At 39.0% G+C, this 19321-nt stretch overlaps 1 protein-coding gene across 1 annotated transcript in view; it reads right to left on the reverse strand.

Moving 5' to 3' along the window:
- Positions 1-19321, reverse strand: part of LOC134633282 (zinc transporter ZIP11-like) — a 153953-nt gene that overhangs the window by 57853 nt on the left and 76779 nt on the right. Inside the window, exon 5 of the mRNA XM_063482160.1 lies at positions 2174-2315. Coding sequence (XP_063338230.1) covers positions 2174-2315 — 142 coding nt within the window. The remainder of the gene's footprint in view (positions 1-2173; positions 2316-19321) is intronic.

The following is a 19321-nucleotide window of genomic DNA, read 5'->3' on the forward strand; positions in this document are numbered from 1 at the left end:
ATCCCAGATTTGTTTTCTTTTTCAGATTCAACCCTTATTAGATGAGTGTCAGAGAGGAGCTGAAAAAAGAAGAACCCAGCTTTAAATAATCATCATATCCTGGGTAATTTAAAATTGGCAATATCTGCCAGACCTCCCTCATTAGATACATATTTTTATCTTTATCTGACAAGTTGTTGAATTCTTATGTTAATGTGACTTTGCCTATTTTAGATTTTCTTTTTCAATCTTACAAATAAATAAAAACTTTACATTTTAATGAGTCAGGCCCTTTTGGGTTACATTATATTGCATGGAAGGAAGGTATTTTTCTGTTTCCTATACTCATACTCAGGATACCTAGACGTTTTGGTCCAGTTCAATCAAACTCTGCTGTGTTTTCCCATTTGATTTGGGTTGTGTGAGCTGGCAAAAAAGCTGTCAATCAAAATCTGACTAAATAACTCAAGCAGAGAGACCCTGCCTTTCAGGCTGTCTCTATGCTGGTTTGACTGTATGCTGAAAACAAACAATATTTTTTTAAGGGTACAAGTAATTCATGATTTAAAAAACAAACAAAAACAAAACCTTTGTAGAAGAAGTGATCTATGATAAATGACAGGAGGTTGTGCACTCAATACCTCTTAAAAAGTCAATGAAATGCAGCATCAACATTTTGGGTATAATTAAGATTTTTAAAAAGTCCTTGTTTTCTTCCTTCCTGTACCTGACCATTACTTTTCATGAGTTACGGTCTTGACAAATAGTGCTGATGAAGATTTATTTCTTAATTGGGTTTGTTGTGACACCAAAGAAAACTAACTACATAAGGTTTATAATTAGCAGCATGACTCTCTATTTCATTTTCACCATTTGCTCTGGTAGTCTGGTTCAAAATCAACAATGTGTATGATTCAGCAGAGCCCCTGCTGTGCGCAGAATTTATAAGAACGCAGAGCGACAGTTATAAGCTTTTCAGTGCAGGAATAAACAGAACATAACACATGAATGAAAAGCGAATTTATCTAAACTATTACCATTACCAAAAACAGTACCAATGCAGTTTCCCTGAAGGCAAGACGCATGTTTAGCGTGCCACAAACACAACAAACCAGCTGGTCTGAGCACAATCGGCACGGCATAAACAAGCAATGTGAGTATTGTTGTATTATCCTAGTAAGAACTTATAGGTAAGTACATGTAACAAATGTTATACAAAGCCAGTATATCTAAATATATTGTGTATTTAGCTAAATACCTAAATACACAGACTAATATCTACATACACAGACATTCACATTAACCACCTACATTGAGAATCCAGCCAGAACCAGGGTGCCTCCACCAGACAACCTGTGCAATCATCTTTAAATTGAAAGCGATTCACCAGAGGTTGAGGCTGTTGAACGTTCACCTCTGGATGACCAGGTGTTTGCTGTAACCTAACAGCAAAAAAGTGTGACTAAACCATATCAGACAGTCTATTTTCCTTCCAAGCGAGGCCAGCATTTATGTTTGGTATTTTATGTTATGTTTTTGCTGCATCTATTTGCTCATTAATTTTCTGCCTTTGTTAGGCAGTTGTATGTGTGGGATGTCACTGCTTAGTTGCTATAATATTACTTTGATATGTTGCGAAATGTTTCTTACTCATGTTTTCTGCGAAACAGTACAAAATTAGACTTGTTTCTGTCTTGCACGTTGGAAATTATAATTTATGTTAATTACAGAACAACCTACCCATTATAAACCGATTCAGACAAGTGTGACAATTTACAATTAGTATGTAGGACAGTACGTTATATGGGAATAGCATTCGGAAAGATGATTGCTTAAAGGAAGGTTTAGTGTTGCAGCCAAGGATAATTTCCCAAGAGCTGTCAAGATGAAAACACCATTCAGTCACAAGAGCACCAAGTGAGGATTACAGGTGGTGAGATAAGGCAGGTAGAAAAAGAGAAACAGAAAAAACAGGACAGAAAAAGATAGCCATCATAGAAGCGCCAGGTGAGGTTTCAGACAGCCAACCAAATGCAGTCGTTTTTCCTCTCTCTCAATTTTGCTTTCTAATGCCTGAACCTCTTTTGCAACTGCAACAAAATCATGCATTTAAAAAAGGACACTAAAAAGGTTGCAGCTACAAAGAACTGCAGCCCAAAAAACAGCTGATGTGGGTATATGAAGGGAGGCTTGCCTGAGAGAGGTCCAGCTCTACCTATGCGGATGGTCATATCATCAGAGTCCAGGAACTGGAACGGGGGATCCTCTGCTTTTTCTTTGTGCCACTTGGAGTCAGAGGGCAGAGCCAAGGCACTGTGGGGGTCCGTACCAACACCCTGAAGATGACAGAAAAAGACACAGTTTTAGCTTTGGTTACTGATTAGCCTAGAGCTGTGAATGTCTGTATATATTTGAGTTTAGAATGTTTTGCAAAGTTGACAAATCAACAGAATGAATTATGCAGAAATGCAGTGCATATTAAGTGACTCAGTGTTCAGTGAGCTGTAGATGAACTTTCTTAGCATCACCATAACATTTTCATTAGTATTTCTGATTTCAGTGAAGTATTAGAGACGCATGTTTTCTAAATATATTTGCCATACCTGATTAAAACTGAATTGTATATAAAATTGCAGGACCATCTTTTAGGGCGTTGTCACTTAAAATGCTTGTTAGCACTCTGTCTAGTGCATCGCTTCACATTGTTGACAAAGAGCTGACATGTTTTTCTACTCTGATTAAAGTCCAGTGAATGCTGTGTCTGAAAATGATATAGGAAACGTCACACTGTTATTGTAAAGGGAAGCAATTCCAATGAAAGCACTGTTCAAGCTCAAAATTAGCATACATCTCAGCTTTGGTTGGAGACAAGTGAATAAATGGGTAGTTCAACTTTAGATTACGTAGACCCTGAAGGGAATACGGATAGAAATAGAAATGCTTCAAGTGCAAAGTGAAGGGCTTAGCATGAAATAACTTATTCAACAAAATAACAGCAGTGATGAACTTTGTAGCCTGCATGTTTTTAAAACAAATCCGGCTTGCGTCAGAATTTGTTGAATAGAGAAGTTAAGACCCAAGTGCAGGACGGAGGAGGCAGACCAAATTAACAAAAGATGAGCTGTTTATTTAGGCTAATCCATAAAAGCTCAAAACAGAATCCATGCCATGAAGCACAATATCTAACAGACCTCAGGAGAACGTGGAGGAAAATCACAGTGGGCAGGATAACAGACACTGCAACAACAACTGAGGAAAAGACAGGACTATTTATACACGCAAGGTGATTAGGGAAATGGAGACAGCTAAGGCAAACTACACACAGGTTTAGACAAGACAATCAGCCGCAGGAGGAACTAAAACAGCACAAAACACAGGAGACAACGAACAGAGTAAAACAAGAACTGAATTTAACAGAGAGAAACACTAAAGGGGCTGATAAACTCCATAAATACTAAGTTATGTCCGAAATGTGGGAACACAGCTTATTAAAAATAATATTTTTAGAAAACTATCGTTCTGGGGTAACAGTAAAAGTAGCGGCACTTAAAAATAACAAAACCCCACAACAAAACTCACACAAAGCAGGCAGAGACACTTCATGAATATCTTCATGTACATAAGGATTTGGTGTTTGTGTTTTATTCCTGCTTTCTTTCCTTTCCTTGTTTCTTTCTGTTTTTATCTCAGAAAACTGTGAAGTAATTGTGTAAAAGTAGCTGCATGTTGAAAATCTTCCATTAACAACAAGCAATCTCCTGCACCCGCTCACTAACTGGTCAGGGAACACACATTTTTCCTTAGCGGCCGGTGGTTCCCAGGCAGTCACCGACTGGTCTCTAGACCAATGTGACTGAGTCCAGCCCTTATGCATCTGTGAGTGATGAATAGTCCAACCCATGTCATTATCTATCCAATTAACTTATTTTAGACATTTCCAGTCTTCAGTGCTGCAGTGTCAGTGAAAGCAGTAGGGGAGGGTTAGGAGAAGACAGGTGTCATTGACAAGTAACTGGATTTTATTTCAGTGCTAAAATTTGTACACTAAGGAGATCAGAAGTTCTATATCCATATTATGCTTTCCACAACGCACAAGTTAAAATTAATAACAGATGAGCGCTTTACAGCTGAATACATTTCACGTTCAGACAGACTCATCTGTCAGAGGGGAGACAGCTGACTGCAATTAACCCAAACACCTCTGCTTTCACTGTCAGAGTAAATGTGTTCAGCTCCATTGTGCTACCAAAGAAATGGCACCAGCGCTGAGAGCATAGCACATGAAACCAGTAGTCTTGTTTGTCTACATGCAGTACAGAACGTTAGATTTTTACTCGCTTTCTTGCTCTTTATTGCTAACTACTTACTAGAACTCCAAATACTCTTTTGTGACAAAGTAACAAAACAAGGATGGGAATGAACGTGTTCTTAACAACTATTCAACCCGTCACCCAGTCCTACATGCATCATGCCGTCTTCTGTGGAATAATGGCTTGATGCTTGCTCAGTAACCTGGGTAAGTAACACCCCAGAAAGGTAATTCAGCTCATTTAGATGCAAAGTTTTCGGTGGGAGAAATGTTTCATCGCTCATCCAAATGTTCTTGAGTTCTTCAGTCTCAGCTGACTGCAGGTTTCCCCGCTTTAAAAACTCTACAGGTGCATAACGATCAAAACCAGCATCATTGTACAATAATGAGACACAAGATCATTGATGACTGTTGATATGCAAATTGTCTCAACCATTAAGCAATGGCCATGAGTACTATTCATGTACTATTCATAGAGTCTGGGGAATGGCTGCAATCACGTACTGTAAAGATGGTGAAAGATGTACCCTTAGGGTCCCTGTTCAGTTCAGAGATGGCCGTTTCCATTTTACCCAAATGGCTTCCCTTCACTCTCTGCTCAAATCATCCTTCCTGCTATGTGCATATACTCATTGCTGAAGAGTGGCCACTGGACTGCAGCTGTAAATAGAGAACAGTGTCCTGGCGTGATGAGGCAGCTCTTTTGTGCTGTGCCATTTAGCCAGAGGGAGAAGCAGTTACTTCCATCTATTCCTTTGTCACAAGGGGTCAGTAGCTCAGAGCTTTACTGCAGATGCCTTTCAAAATTTGCATCTCCAACTAGAATTGAACCAGCAACATTTAGCTTGCCAAGTGAGTGTGTTAACTAATGCATAGGAAACACACAGGTAAAATAATACACTATATACATGACTCTGGCCGGGGGCCCTGATCCTTGGGGAATACCAGCTTTAACACTTGTTTTCACTTGAGCTCTTTGTGTGTTATATCTTTGCTCTTCTTCACAACTGATTCAAGGACCAAAGCAGCACATGCAAGAGTGGCCCACACACTGGGTGTACCACGTAAACTGCCTCCATCTGACAACAGAGCTCACTGCAGGCAGACGAGCCATCAGACTACCAATGCCATGAACCATAGATTCCACTTTAGACACTGTCTGTGCTTCTCTCCTGGATCGCCTGGAGCATTCTTTAAGCATCTTCCTTGTTTTGACAAATTTCCAGTTGTAAAAAACACATTTCATCTGGGCCTCTTTGATTCAGTGTTCTGCTTCCCTGGACACTGTGTCCGTGGGGGTGGTGTTTGCTCGGAGTTGCAGCATCCTGATGACATCTAAATTTATGCTCCAGTGGAGGATGTGAATCACACCCTAAATACTGATCCCTGTGTGTTAGTTTATGGTATACATCAACTTTCAAGTGTCCCCATTACTGCTGATAACTTCACAGTTTAATAGCGCTAGCCTTTTGGGAAAACCTTCAGTTAGACTGAAGAAAAAACTTGGATGAGTTATGAAATGTTTTTCCAACTGAAAACGCTCGTGTCTACATGAACCGACACAACTTTATGGGAAAGCGGAATAATGATGTGCAGAGATGTTTTACACAGCCAGAGTAGCATAACGGCAAAATGACAGTCATCTTAATCAGTTTCATTACCTTCGCAGTTAGTCTGTTGCCATACTTAGGAATAAGACAGGCATAAGAAACTTAATTAATAATCATTTAGGACGACATTCTTCCGAAGGATAAATAATCATAAATTAGCTTTTTGTGATCTTTGCTGGCTTTTTTGAAGAAAAAATGCTTCAAAAGTGTGTCTGAGTCTCTTTCAGAAGAAAAGCAACATAATGCTGTTAAAAGAAACTTAACTCAACATAAAAGGATGAAACTTTAACAGCCAACTTAGTAAAAGTACAAAATAAATAAACCGGGTTCCATGTCAGGCACTATCCAAAGCCAAAAATAACATTATGAAAACCGAACACTGAATCAGCACCAGAGACAGATGGAGGCTTAATTAAGTAGTTTTAAAAAATGGCCACTTTGCTGAAAACAGAGTCCATATATTCATTAGCCAACCATTAGATGAGTAATGTCCAAAAGAGACAGCTACTCCTTCCCTGTTTTCAAGCAAAAGTGAACAGAAAAATTACCCGTGCTGACTACCACAGATAACTTATATAGACACCATGAAGTACATCGCTTATGTTATCTACATGTTAGTACTTGAACAACCAGTAAAATGTCATACAAATATTTTTAAGATAAATTTGAAACTTTAATGTGGGAATTTTCAATCAGTCTTAATAATATTTTCAAATTCGGAACATTCCAGTATGTGTGTGTCTATCGTTCCCTATAAAGCTACAGAGAGTCTGACTACAAAGCTCCTGTCACTGGTGAGTGTTAAAGTAAGCTCCACTGGTAGAATAAATCCATATATGAATCCTCTTCAATCCCAGAAGAAAGCACATCAAAACTAGCATGCACTGCTTACAAAAAGTATTCACTTCCTGTTGAAGGCTTCATGTTATATTCATACAACCAGAACCCGGTTTGCATCCAAAAACTGCTCCAGCACTGCTGATTCTCCAGATGGGTGGCACAAAAATATAAGTAGAAGATAAGCAAGAACTAGATGAGAATGAAATTATGGAGTTAAAGCAAAGTGGATCACATGATGTAATCCACGGCATCAATTTTGCATTGATTGAGCCCCTTTTTCTAGGAAAAAATGTTGTTTTTATCACTGTAAATTATAAAAATTATGTAACGTCGCAAGTACAATGTAAAATAAAATAATAACATGCACTAATGCCTTTTCTGCTAATTGTAGATGGAAAACAAAAATGGACTCCCCGTCATGCCCCTTAAGGTTTAGACACTGAGTTCCCACAGTTTTGAGCATGCAACACCTTCATGTCACCCAGTGGGAGACAACCTGTCTCCAAGCAGTTGTCTCCTGGATCAGACTGACTGCAGTCAGACAGATTAGCAAAGAGTTGCTGATGATTGCTGTCTAATTTTAAAATAAAGACAAAATGACAAAATATTAAGCCAGTCTGTGTCTCTTTGCCAAAGGGCACTCAACTTAGCTGGTTGCCAGTTGGTTATATTCTGGTTACATTCTTACATAAACGCAAGATTGCCATGCACCCATTTCCCAGTTAAATTGCCTCATGCAGCAATGACATTATTTGTGGAGCAATTTTTGAACTTCTTTTTCAAATGTCTGATGTTCTTGCTGAAATCTTAATGTAAGAGTGAATTTCTGTTTAATGTAGAAAGCAAAAGATTCGCAATAGATGGCAATAGATAGTAGCCTGACTCCATCTTATTGCCATTTACATCACTGTCTTGACGCACCAAAGTCACTTTGAAGACAGCAGCTGATTGCGAGCGTGCACAGACCTGGTCCTCGCCTTCAAAGCAACCATCTCAAAGGCAACAAGACTGCAAGTTCACTGCACATTTTCAAAGCGGTTTTGATTGTCTGTGGTCTCCAACCACTGCTTTCCTAGTGTGACTGTAGTACTAGATGGTTTATTTCAAATCCAATTCCTTTAAAACACAGGATGTGTGATACAACTGGCCTCACTCGCTAATATGCGCATCACAAAGTTCTTACCCACCACAAAAAAATAACCAGGCAAGCTAAATTACAGTAATTTACCACCATTTTTTGTGTTAAAGCAATTTGTCACACACTCTTTTTAGATTTGCCTTGAGGTTGCATGGAAAATGCAGCCATGGTGGAGGAGAGTTGCCTGCACGGATACAGGAAAAAAAAGAAAGAGAAAGTCTGATTACAAAAATGAAACCCACTGTGTCTGAATTTCCTAAATGTTTCTTCAAGATTGATGATGTTTTTTAGGAAGAAAAAAAAAAGAAAAACTAAAGCATGGCTGAAATAATGGAGTTGCTGAATGTAGTTTCCACTGAGACACTCACTGTGCCACAGGTACAAAGAGAAAAGGTTTGACACTGAAGGTGATGTGAAAATAAACACTAACAGGCCACAAGAAAAAGCTGAGAACAGGTGGAGGACAAGGAGCAGCCGATCTGTCAGCCTGAGATGAGAATCTCAGTGTCAAGAAATTAGACTAGAAGTGCAGCAATGGAAACCATTTTTAGTGAATAATACAAAAGAATAATGCCAATAACCAATGTTTCTAAAAGAATTAAAGTGTGCTCCTTTTCAGTTAATAGTGTGGTTCTTTACATGTATTTATTGTTCCACTGATGTTCATTTCATTTTGATTCTGAGCAATTTTAGCTTGCTATTAGTTCCTAAGACAGCCAGGCCTTCATCACTTGTTTGTGAAGCTGTGTTGAAGTCACTTCTCAAATGTGTTTAAAATGCAGGGTTGTCAAAATAAATAAATATACAGGGTGGGCCATTTATATGGATTCACCGTAATAAAATGGGAATGGTTGGTGATATTAAAGTCCTGTTTGTGGCACATTAGTATATGTGAGGGGGCAAACTCCTCAAGATGGGTGGTGACCATGGTGGCCATTTAGAAGTCGGCCATCTTGGATACAACTTTTGTTTTTTCAATAGGAAGAGGGCCATGTGACACATCAAACTTATCGGTAATGTCACATGAAAAACAATGGTGTGCTTGGTTTCAACGTAACTTTATTCTTTCATGAGTTATTTACAAGTTTCTGACCACTTGTAAAATGTGTTCAATGTGCTGCCCATTGTGTTGGATTGTCAATGCAACCCTCTTCTCCCACTCTTCACACACTGATAGCAACACCGCAGGAGAAATGCCAGCACAGGCATCCAGTATCCGTAGTTTCAGGTGCTGCACATCTCGTATCTTCACACCATAGACAATTGCCTTCAGATGACCCCAAAGATAAAAGTCTAAGGGGGTTAGATCAGGAGACCTTGGGGGCCATTCAGCTGGCCCACGACAACCAATCCACTTTCCAGGAAACTGTTCATCTAGGAATGCTCGGACCTGGCACTCATAATGTGGTGGTGCACCATCTTGCTGGGAACGTTCCAGCTTCAGTGCATAAAGAGGGAAACACATCATCATGTAGCAATTTCAAATATCCAGTGGCCTTGAGGTTTCCATTGATGAAGAATGGACCCACTATCGTTGTACTCCATATACCACATCAAACCATCACTTTTGTTGTTCCAACAGTCTTGGAGGGATCCATCCAATGTGGGTTAGTGTCAGACCAATAGCGGTGGTTTTGTTTGTTAACTTCACCATTCACATAAAAGTTTGCCTCATCACTGAACAAAATCTTCTGCGTGAACTGAGGGTCCTGTTCCAATTTTTGTTTTGCCCATTCTGCAAATTCTGTGCGCTGATCTGGGTCATCCTCGTTGAGATGCTGCAGTAGCTGGAGTTTGTAAGGGTGCCATTTGTGAGTAGCTAATATCCGCCGAAGGGATGTTCGACTAATGCCACTCTCCAGTGACATGCGGCGAGTGCTACGCTGTGGGCTCTTGCTGAATGAAACTAGGACAGCCACTGATGTTTCTTCATTAGTGACAGTTTTCTTGCGTCCACATTTTGGCAAATCCAACACTGAACCAGTTTCACGAAACTTAGCAAGCAGTTTGCTAACTGTAGCATGGGAGATGGGTGGTCTCGTAGGGTGTCTTGCATTGAAATCTGCTGCAATGACCCGGTTACTGCGTTCACCAGATATCAACACAATTTCGATCCGCTCCTCACGTGTTAACCTCTTCGACATGTCAATGGCTGTGAACAAAGAGAAACTTGTAAATAACTCATGAAAGAATAAAGTTACGTTGAAACCAAGCACACCATTGTTTTTCATGTGACATTACCAATAACTTTGATGTGTCACATGGCCCTCTTCCTATTGAAAAAACAAAAGTTGTATCCAAGATGGCCGACTTCTAAATGGCCACCATGGTCACCACCCATCTTGAGGAGTTTGCCCCCTCACATATACTAATGTGCCACAAACAGGACTTTAATATCACCAGCCATTCCAGTTTTATTACGGTGTATCCATATAAATGGCCCACCCTGTATGTATAGCCAGTACCTACATTAGTAGCTGAAGTAGTACTTTGGATTGAATTTTGTAAAGCGGCTGCTTCAACAACACTGAAGTATTTAAACACTTACCATAAATATTAAGCCCACACATTAATGCTAGCTCTTTACTGGCAGTTATTTGAGAGCCACATTAGCCATCCGCTAAGTTATCATTAAGTTAGCATCTAGTAACTATGGCTAATAATAAAACCATAATGTTCATTCCTGCTTGTCTGTAACAATAATAGTGTTAATAAGTTATTTTTGTCTAAAGAGTGTCACGTTTCTCTTAAAGTCCTAGTTTTAAAATAGAAGCACCAGAAGCACAGCACTAACTCATGCAACTCATGTAAGTTATATTTAAATATCTGTCACATATATACCTTATTTACAGTTATGCTACTATGTTTATTGCATTACTTCAGACAACTTAAAACAGTGCTGTGATCGATGTTACTGTTTATATTTTTCTGATCTTTGTTTACAAAAAGGCACCTCTTACTGTTTTTTATTTTAAATCACATTAGTATTGAGTATGATTAGTATTATTGGTATTACATATAAGTGTTTTCCTGGGTTTGAAACTGCAGTATTGTGACAAATCAGGTAAGAAAATACTGATGAATCACAGTTTTGTGCGTGACATGTTTTTACACATGGTTTATGCAAATATTTGTCCATGTCCTCACCTACACCACTCAACAGAATAAAAGATGTTTTACCATTATCATAAAGCATAAAGCAAAATAAACTTTAAATTTACAGAATTTGAAGTCAAAAATTTTTATGCACCAATTATTTTCTTTTATTATTTTGTTTGTTTTCTTGTTCATTATTCAACATCTGCAAGAACTGGAAAATTTAATCACAGGTACTGTGCAAATAACAACTTTGTGCTTGCTAATTAATTAATTATTTTATTTTCTTAAACAGGTGTGAGAAATCAATGTAGAAACCAAACACTGTGTTATGGAAACTTATCTCTGAGCTGCAAATTAAATTCAATCTGTCTTTTTCATTCTTGCTCTCTGGTTATTATGTATCCCAGCAGCAATAAAATAAGGATACAGCCTACGGTGGGGAAGGCAGGAAGTTTGGTCAGGAAAAAAAAAATAAAAAAATAAACTAATGAGTGAGTTGGGGCATGACATTCGGGGATGTAGTGTCACTGTTTGGCTGAAAACACTGACTGCAGCCTAACAGCTGGGCACAAACAGCTGCTGTTAGTGTGTACCCATCCGTCCATCCATAGATTTTTGTGAAATAACAAGCAATCAATATGAATCCTACAATATGCTTGGAAAATAATTGGTAATATGCATTAGGGACATTAGTACATATTGTATAACCTAAAACAGGCAATTAAATATTTTCAGAATAAAATATAACATTAAAAATTATAGTCCAATAATAACATAATAATTTAAGCTTTATTCCAATTAAGTGATTGTTCTTTCTGTGTTTTTTCACATTTACGGCGCGTCTTTATAAGGTAACTGTCACCTCGGACTTTGTGCTGGAATGAGTGCGAATGTGTAAAATCGGTTCAAAGTGTGTGTGTCACACCACAGAGGAACTCACTCACCATCTCTGAGGACGTTATTAACCCACAGTGGCCTTTGGTGACAACCCATGATACAATCTCATCAGCAGGTGTGGGCTCACTATTAAAACACTTCCAGTAGCGGCAGCGGTGGCAGCGGTCTGGCTCCGCTGATCGCTGAAAGTCACCCTCCCTCTATCTCTTCTTTTTCCTCTGTCTCTCTCTTTCTCTACTGTGTGAGCATGTTTGATGACACCACAGGCACGACACAGAGCTGCATTACTATTTGTGGTTATTACTGTAACCACAATTTGTAGAAAAACCCCAAATATAATACATGCAAGGAATGGAGGAGGGACTATGAAGCAGTACAAGAATAGAGCAAAAAGGGAAATTTATCTTTGGTTTAGCATCTTCAAAGAATAAATGGCTTATTACACTGCTGCTTGTGTTTACATTTTTAGATTATTTTCAATTTCCGGGATGTAATTGCTTTCCACATATTTCAGTTTCCAATTAAAACAAACCTGCAGAGACTTAAATCAAGCTCCAGATTCTCCAGCCTTATATGAGGTTACCTTCTGACCAATCGCTTCCACAGACAATTGAACTTAGCTAAACTACAGAAAAACAGAAAGAAAGAAAGAAATCCATTTTCTTGCTTTTCTCTTAGATCTTTCATCAAGCGTAAAAAACAAATTTAGGCAACTTGAGCCAACGACTGATTAAATGAGTGTCCGTTAGCAAGATTAGGTAAAAACTACAGGAGTGAATTTCCTTGAGATGTGGAGCGTGGGGAAAGAAAGAAACCATTAAAATCTCAGTTCTGGGCAACTTTCAATACAGGACATTTTGGCAGAGGAAGCACTTTGTGAGTGACCTTCTGGCTTGTGTTTTCTGTGGTGTGACTGATGTTTAAGTGGATTCAAGGACAAGCAGCAAATGCAGACGGGGGAGAGTAAACTGTGCTTTCAAAGCTGAACTTTTGCCAAGTGTTTTGATTCTTATTCTGGTGCAGTATACAGTTAGGTCCATAAATATTTGGACAGAGACAACTTTTTTTCCCAATTTTGGGGCTGTGCATTACCACAATGAATTGTAAATGAAGTGCAGACTTTCAGCTTCAATTCAGTGATCAAAAAGATTGCATACAAATGTAAGGAAAGCATTTTTAACACAATCGCTTCATTTCAGGGGCTCAAAAGTTACTGGACAAATGAAATGACTGAAAATAAAATGTTCATTTCTAATACTTGTTTGAAAACCCTTTGCTGGCAGTAACAGCCTGGAGTCTCTTGAAGGCTGAAACTCATGGACATCAGCAGATTGTCAGTTTCCTCCTTTTCAATGCTCTGCCAGGCCTTTACTGCAGCAGCTTTCAGTTGCTGTTTGTTTGTGGGCCTTGTGAAAAATGAAATGCATGCTCAGCTGGGATAAGAAGAAGAATTGTCTACACCTGCCCACGAAATAGCCTTTGAGTCAACTGTCCAATTAGTTTGGGTCCCTTTGAGGGTAGCAGAGCTGAAACTCCTTCAATTTGAATGTTGCTACCCTCAAATGAAAGCTGAGAGTCTGTCCATTATATAACTATAATTGGAATATGTTTCAGTAAACAGTTAACTGTTTTTTTTATCTTCTTCTCTTACTATTTTCACTCTCTCTTTATTTACTAGTTGTAAAAGAATAAAATAACAACTAACCTAAAATGTTCATGTATTTTTTAAGCATTGACAAAGACATCACCGTGATATTTAAACGTTTTTATCGATATTCAAATCATTTCATTTCACTGATCTTGCTTCGTTTACCTCCCCAATGCCAATGGAAATAGCTAAAAGTTGACTATCGTTCTTTTGCTCCCATAACTTGCTTAGTTTACTTTCACACCACACTGTACTTTTACAGTGTTTACTCTAAAATTTTAAAATGAGCTTTCTCTTTAATTATGAATGTTTAGTTAACATGAATTTTATAAAAAATAATGAAATGGTGCCATTATTGATGGCTGGATCCAAGCAGTCAATTATTTTATTAATGGTGTTTGCTGTTAGCAATAACTCTCAGCTCACTGCAAACAACCAGAGACCTTTTCTGTTACCACATCCCAATTTCGGACACGCTTCCACTGGTAGATGTGGAGGTTCGTGGGCTGAAAATGAATGTAGAAAAATCCAGACATTCCTCAACAGCTGTCTCAGAAGGATTCTCCACATTTGCTGGCCAGACACCATCAGTAACATCGAACTATGAGAAAGAACCTGTCAACTCTTAGTAGAGGAAGAAATCAGGAAGAGAGGATGGTGCTGGGTAGGTCACGCTCTACGCAAACTGCCAACCAACATCACCAGGCAGGCTCTCAGGTGGAACCCCCAAGGCAAAAAAGCAAAAGAGAGGCCGCCCAAGAAACACCTGGCGATGAGACCTCGAGGCAGAAGCAAAAAAGTTGGGCTAGACCTGAACCCAACTCTAAAGAATGGCCCAGGACAGACCTTTGGGGGCCCATATCCTGGGAGGAGTGACGAGCAGCAGTAGTAGTAGTTGTTTTTTGTTTTTTTTTATCTCACTTAAGATTAGATTCAAGCCAAAGCTATAGGTGCAGACTTTGGGCTGTCTGACACAAATATCCAGGTTTTCAAAGGTAAAACATTATGAAATGAAAAGACAGGGGACTGATTAAAATGTATGGCTATAACTGGACATTTAACATAATTTACTGTATCACTTGCCAGCTTGCCTAAGTCAATCTACCCACTCCTCACTGAGCTGAGAAGAGCCTGCTGATGCTCATGTACTGTAAAACTCTATATGGCTATATGAAAGTCCCCCAGCTATCTGATGTTTATATAATTCATTCTGTGTGAAAGCTGAAGCAAGAGAGTTGTCTCAGAGGACTTGTCACACAGTTTGATGAGGGAGGCAGTCAAAGCAGCAACTGCCCTGTTTCCATCAAAAACACACCAGCAACCTGTCACATATTTACACACAGGAGCCCACTCACACCACAACCCGCTTGATGAATGTGGCCTAAAATACAGTATACACTCATGCTATCTCCACTTCACACTGCGCTCGGTCTGTTTGATCATGGAGACCCAGTTTTTTCAAGCAGAACTAAACCTAGCTGGTGCTCACTCAAGGAGTCGTCAAAGAAAACTATTTTCTGCCATGGAAATTTCAATCATAGCAGTAGAAGAAGTCTCCTGAGCCTCATTCCACGCACAAGGATAACTGGGCAGAGGTTTGGGTTACTTTAGAGGGATTAAGATTTGTTGGCTGCTTACAGTAACAGAACAGAATATCTTTAACTCGAGTTGTGCTATCTTCTGACAATCACTGAACTGAGGAGGTGGGTTTTAAATTATATTTGTCGCCATTTTACAAGGCTGTAATTGTACCCATTCCCCAACTCTCTGTGAATAATACTCAGTGCCATCAATCAATTCAACTCAATTCAATCTATAAAGCGCCAAATCGCAACAGCAGCTGCCTCAAGGCACGTAATATAGTAAGGTAAAGTCCGTCAAATAATACAGAGAACACCCCAACAATGAAAGAACCCCCTATGAGCAACCCCCTTGGCCACAGTGGGACGGAAAAACTCCCTTTTAACAGGAAGAGCCTCACTTTGTTTATCCTATCACTTTGGATAGTAGCAGCTCCCGTTTCTTGAGAAACTAGAGGGAGAAATTCCTATAATATAATTCCTTAGTGAATATTAATACACCCAGTGTGACAAAAGGGCTTCCACACGTGTGGTAAATGGTAAATAGCCTGTATTTGTATAGCGCTTTACTTCATCCCTAAGGACCCCAAAGCGCTTTACACTACATTCAGTCATCCACCCCTTCACACACACATTCACACACTGGTGATGGTAAGCTACATTGTAGCCACGGCTGCCCTGGGGCGCACTGACAGAGGCGAGGCTGCCGGACACCTGCGCCACCGGGCCCTCTGACCACCACCAGTAGGCAACGGGTGAAGTGTCTTGCCCAAGGACACAACGACCGAGACTGTCGGAGCCGGGGCTCGAACCGGCAACCTTCCGATTACAAGACGAACTGCCAACTCTTGAGCCACGATTGCCCCATTGTTCCATTTTTAAATTTTAAGAGTTTAATTATTTGGTTCATATGCAAATATTGTCTATATTCCTCCTTCTATTCCTTTCTATATTTTCTAAAATCCTGGAAAATCTATACTTGTTTTTTACTTGCAATAAACAAAGATAGATGAAGTAACGTGCATTAGTCTTGAGCCACTTCTTATTTTTGTATATTTAGATTATTTTTGAAGTGGTCTTGAGGAATAGTTCTCCAGTCTTCTGAAGGTCTTCCAAGATTTTCTTTTGAAATTGGCTCTTTTTTTTTTTTTTACACATTTTCAGTCCAGTACTTGTACCTGACCATTTTCAAAAGATTGTTTTGTTTTTGTTTGTTAATTTGTTAAACCACTTAACACTGACCTTCAATCATTAAGGCACACAAAAGGCACCTCAAGGTATGAAACAGTGTTGTGTCTACACATAAAAGGCAACTTTGCAAAGAACAAAGTTTAAGTCGCGTCTTTTGGCACTTTGTTACTAGCAGCCTATCATAAAAACATTCTGTTTTTTTTGTTGATTTTTTTAGATAAATCTACAAAAATGCCAAAGATAACACAGTTTGACAGGCATAAAATAGTTTTGCACCAACAAGATGATTCTCAAAGTGCTATTAGCTGAAAACTTCTTGGCATGCTGTGTGTCCTTAAAAAAAAAAGAAAGGACAAGTGGAGGGCGAAAGAAAAAGTAGAGGGCCTAAAAAACTATTTCCAGCAGATGAACAACTGAAAGTGATGTCTTTAAGAAACAGGAAAAAAGCAAAAGCCTGACAGGACCTGAGAGATACATCTGACCCTTCTGTTCATCCAGTGGATCTCAGTGGCCGTCAAGAAGCCTTTCTTAAGGAACGGAAGCAGGAAAAAAAGGCTGAGGTACGCCAGATTACACAAGAAATAGACTGAAAATCAGTAGCAGCAGGTATTAATTAACCCAAATTTAAGGTTTTTGGTTAAAATCATCACCAGTGAAGACAGATGGTTTGAAAGAGGAGTGAAAGAAACCATCTATGTCCACTGTGAACGACCATCTTTGAACAGAGGGCGGGGGTTATGACACCAACTGCCTGCCATCTATAATCCACTTTTGAGATCCCTTCCCAAACGCCTTAACGTCCACTCACATCCTGGGCCATCTGACCTCAGGAAATCACATGATAGGGTGGGGTTAGGTTTCACAATGGGTTCACCTGAAACCTTGGCTGATTGTGACCCACACCCGTTTTCACACCTTGGCTTGGTGGACACTCCCATAGGGTTTAAATCTGGGACTGCACCAATTTCTCTTAGAACTGAAGAAGCTTCTCGGATGAGCGGTGAAACGTCTTCAAGGAAACTTAAAGTCCAGATACTTTTCTTTCCAAGTTCCTTAGACTACGATGACCTGGATGCCTGAGAACCTTCATACGTCGACTAATAATGGTGGCCATAGCAATTATTATCTTTCAAGCTCATTACAATTTTACAAAAAAAATGTTATTTATTGTATGTCAATGTTTAGTCCATTTTTCAATACACTGCTTTTTTGTTTAAAGAAAATTACAGGTGGCTCAAGACTTTCGCACAGAACTGTGTGTACATAAGCGTCACGGTTTTGGGATCTTGTCAAAATTGAATAATGAAACTGAATTATGGATTTATACACACAGAAAATTTGATTTTGTTCTCAGTGAAATATCCTCGGTAAAGCATCAGTATTTTACAATCCACTGTAATCTAAATGAAACCTAGCACACTACAAACAAATGTTTAATGATCTGCTTTAGATCCAGATCATAAGAGGTCAGGTTTCACTTCTGCTCAAAGTCCAGATCATAAAAGACTCCTTCAAGCGAAGCCTTAAGGAATCTAAGTTTTATTGAATTAGTCATATAATGTATGAGTGCTTTCATAACAGCTGAATTATTCCTTAAACAGGCACTATGATTTTCAAATTAGACAAGCTTGAGAGGAGAACATACATTAACAGACTGCTATGAGACTTAAAAGACAAAGGTTAAGCTAAGGTTGTTTTTAAACAGTTTCACATTTTCACTGAAGTAAAAGAGGTCAAATATTATGAAGCTCAAACAGCAGGTAACAAATGTTGCAATAAGTTTAAACAGTGAAATCGTACGTGTATCTATATATTTCCCCTAAAGTATAAAAGCATAAGCCTGGCCAAATTTAATATTTTTCCCATAGTATCATGAAATGTACAAGCCCAAGCTATAAATGCACCTTTGTTTTGTCAGATTAACTACACACACAGACACACAAATAAGCAGAAGTAGTTATTTCAGTGCAGCTCTGCTACATTACACCTATATTTCAGTACATACTGATATAGCCAAGTGGTCCTTGACAGATTAGAGGTAATGCAAAGGTTTTTTGTAAGATAACTAAAGAAAGCAAAATGATAGCAAAAGTAGTTTCAAAATAATAAAGATCTAACTAACCCCACCTAACAACAGGTACTCCATGCAGATACACATTAAGAGGATATTTTGGTGAGACTTCCATCATTCAGGACAGGTTTAATTGAGCAGCACTGATTAAGCTTGGACTCATTTAGTTATGACCTGTAAACACAATCAATATGTAATCTGGCAACTACAAATACTTTCACTGGCTTCTGTGTAATGATGCTTAGTTTCAATCCAATGCTTTACAGGTGCAGAGCAACAAACAGGAGCAGCCCTGAAACCAGCTGCAACTAGGTATATACTGAGACACATAATGCTCGGTATTCAGTGATAAACCTCCCACATACAAACACACAGGGTACAAAGTTACACATAAAATTTCCCCCAAAGTATAGCAAGATACTTAAAAACTGGATCATTCCTCCTTTTGAAAAAAGCACCTGTTTAGTTTCCTATTCAAAACATGTGATTTTATTTGCTGTGACAGAGAAACAGCCCACAAAATGTTTGATAGTGTCCAAAGAAAGTCTCACAAATCCAAATTTTTACCTTTCATCTGACAGTGAGGTCACCAGAACTGTGATTAGTGGAGCTCCAACACAGTAATCACCACAAAAAAGCCTCTTCATTCACAAAGCTATTAAATTAAATACAGCCCATATCACACATGAATTGATACTGGGGAGCTGTAATGCATTCTCCTCTTTCATTTGCCTTTTTAATAAATTTGCATCTAAATAAATGCTTTGTTTTCCCAAATTACCAGTCACTCTGTCACCCTCTCTGATAGACATTTCAGCCAATGACGCTGGCCTCAGAGATGCGGCCATTCAATGGCTGTTTCTAGGCCGGCTGAACGAGTGGCATTTAGAAATAATCAAGGGAAGGATACAATGAGACAGTAAGCCGTTTTCCAGACCATCCCATAATACCTTAGGCAG

Source organism: Pelmatolapia mariae, linkage group LG8, assembly GCF_036321145.2.
Source record: "Pelmatolapia mariae isolate MD_Pm_ZW linkage group LG8, Pm_UMD_F_2, whole genome shotgun sequence".
Lineage (NCBI taxonomy): Eukaryota > Metazoa > Chordata > Actinopteri > Cichliformes > Cichlidae > Pelmatolapia > Pelmatolapia mariae.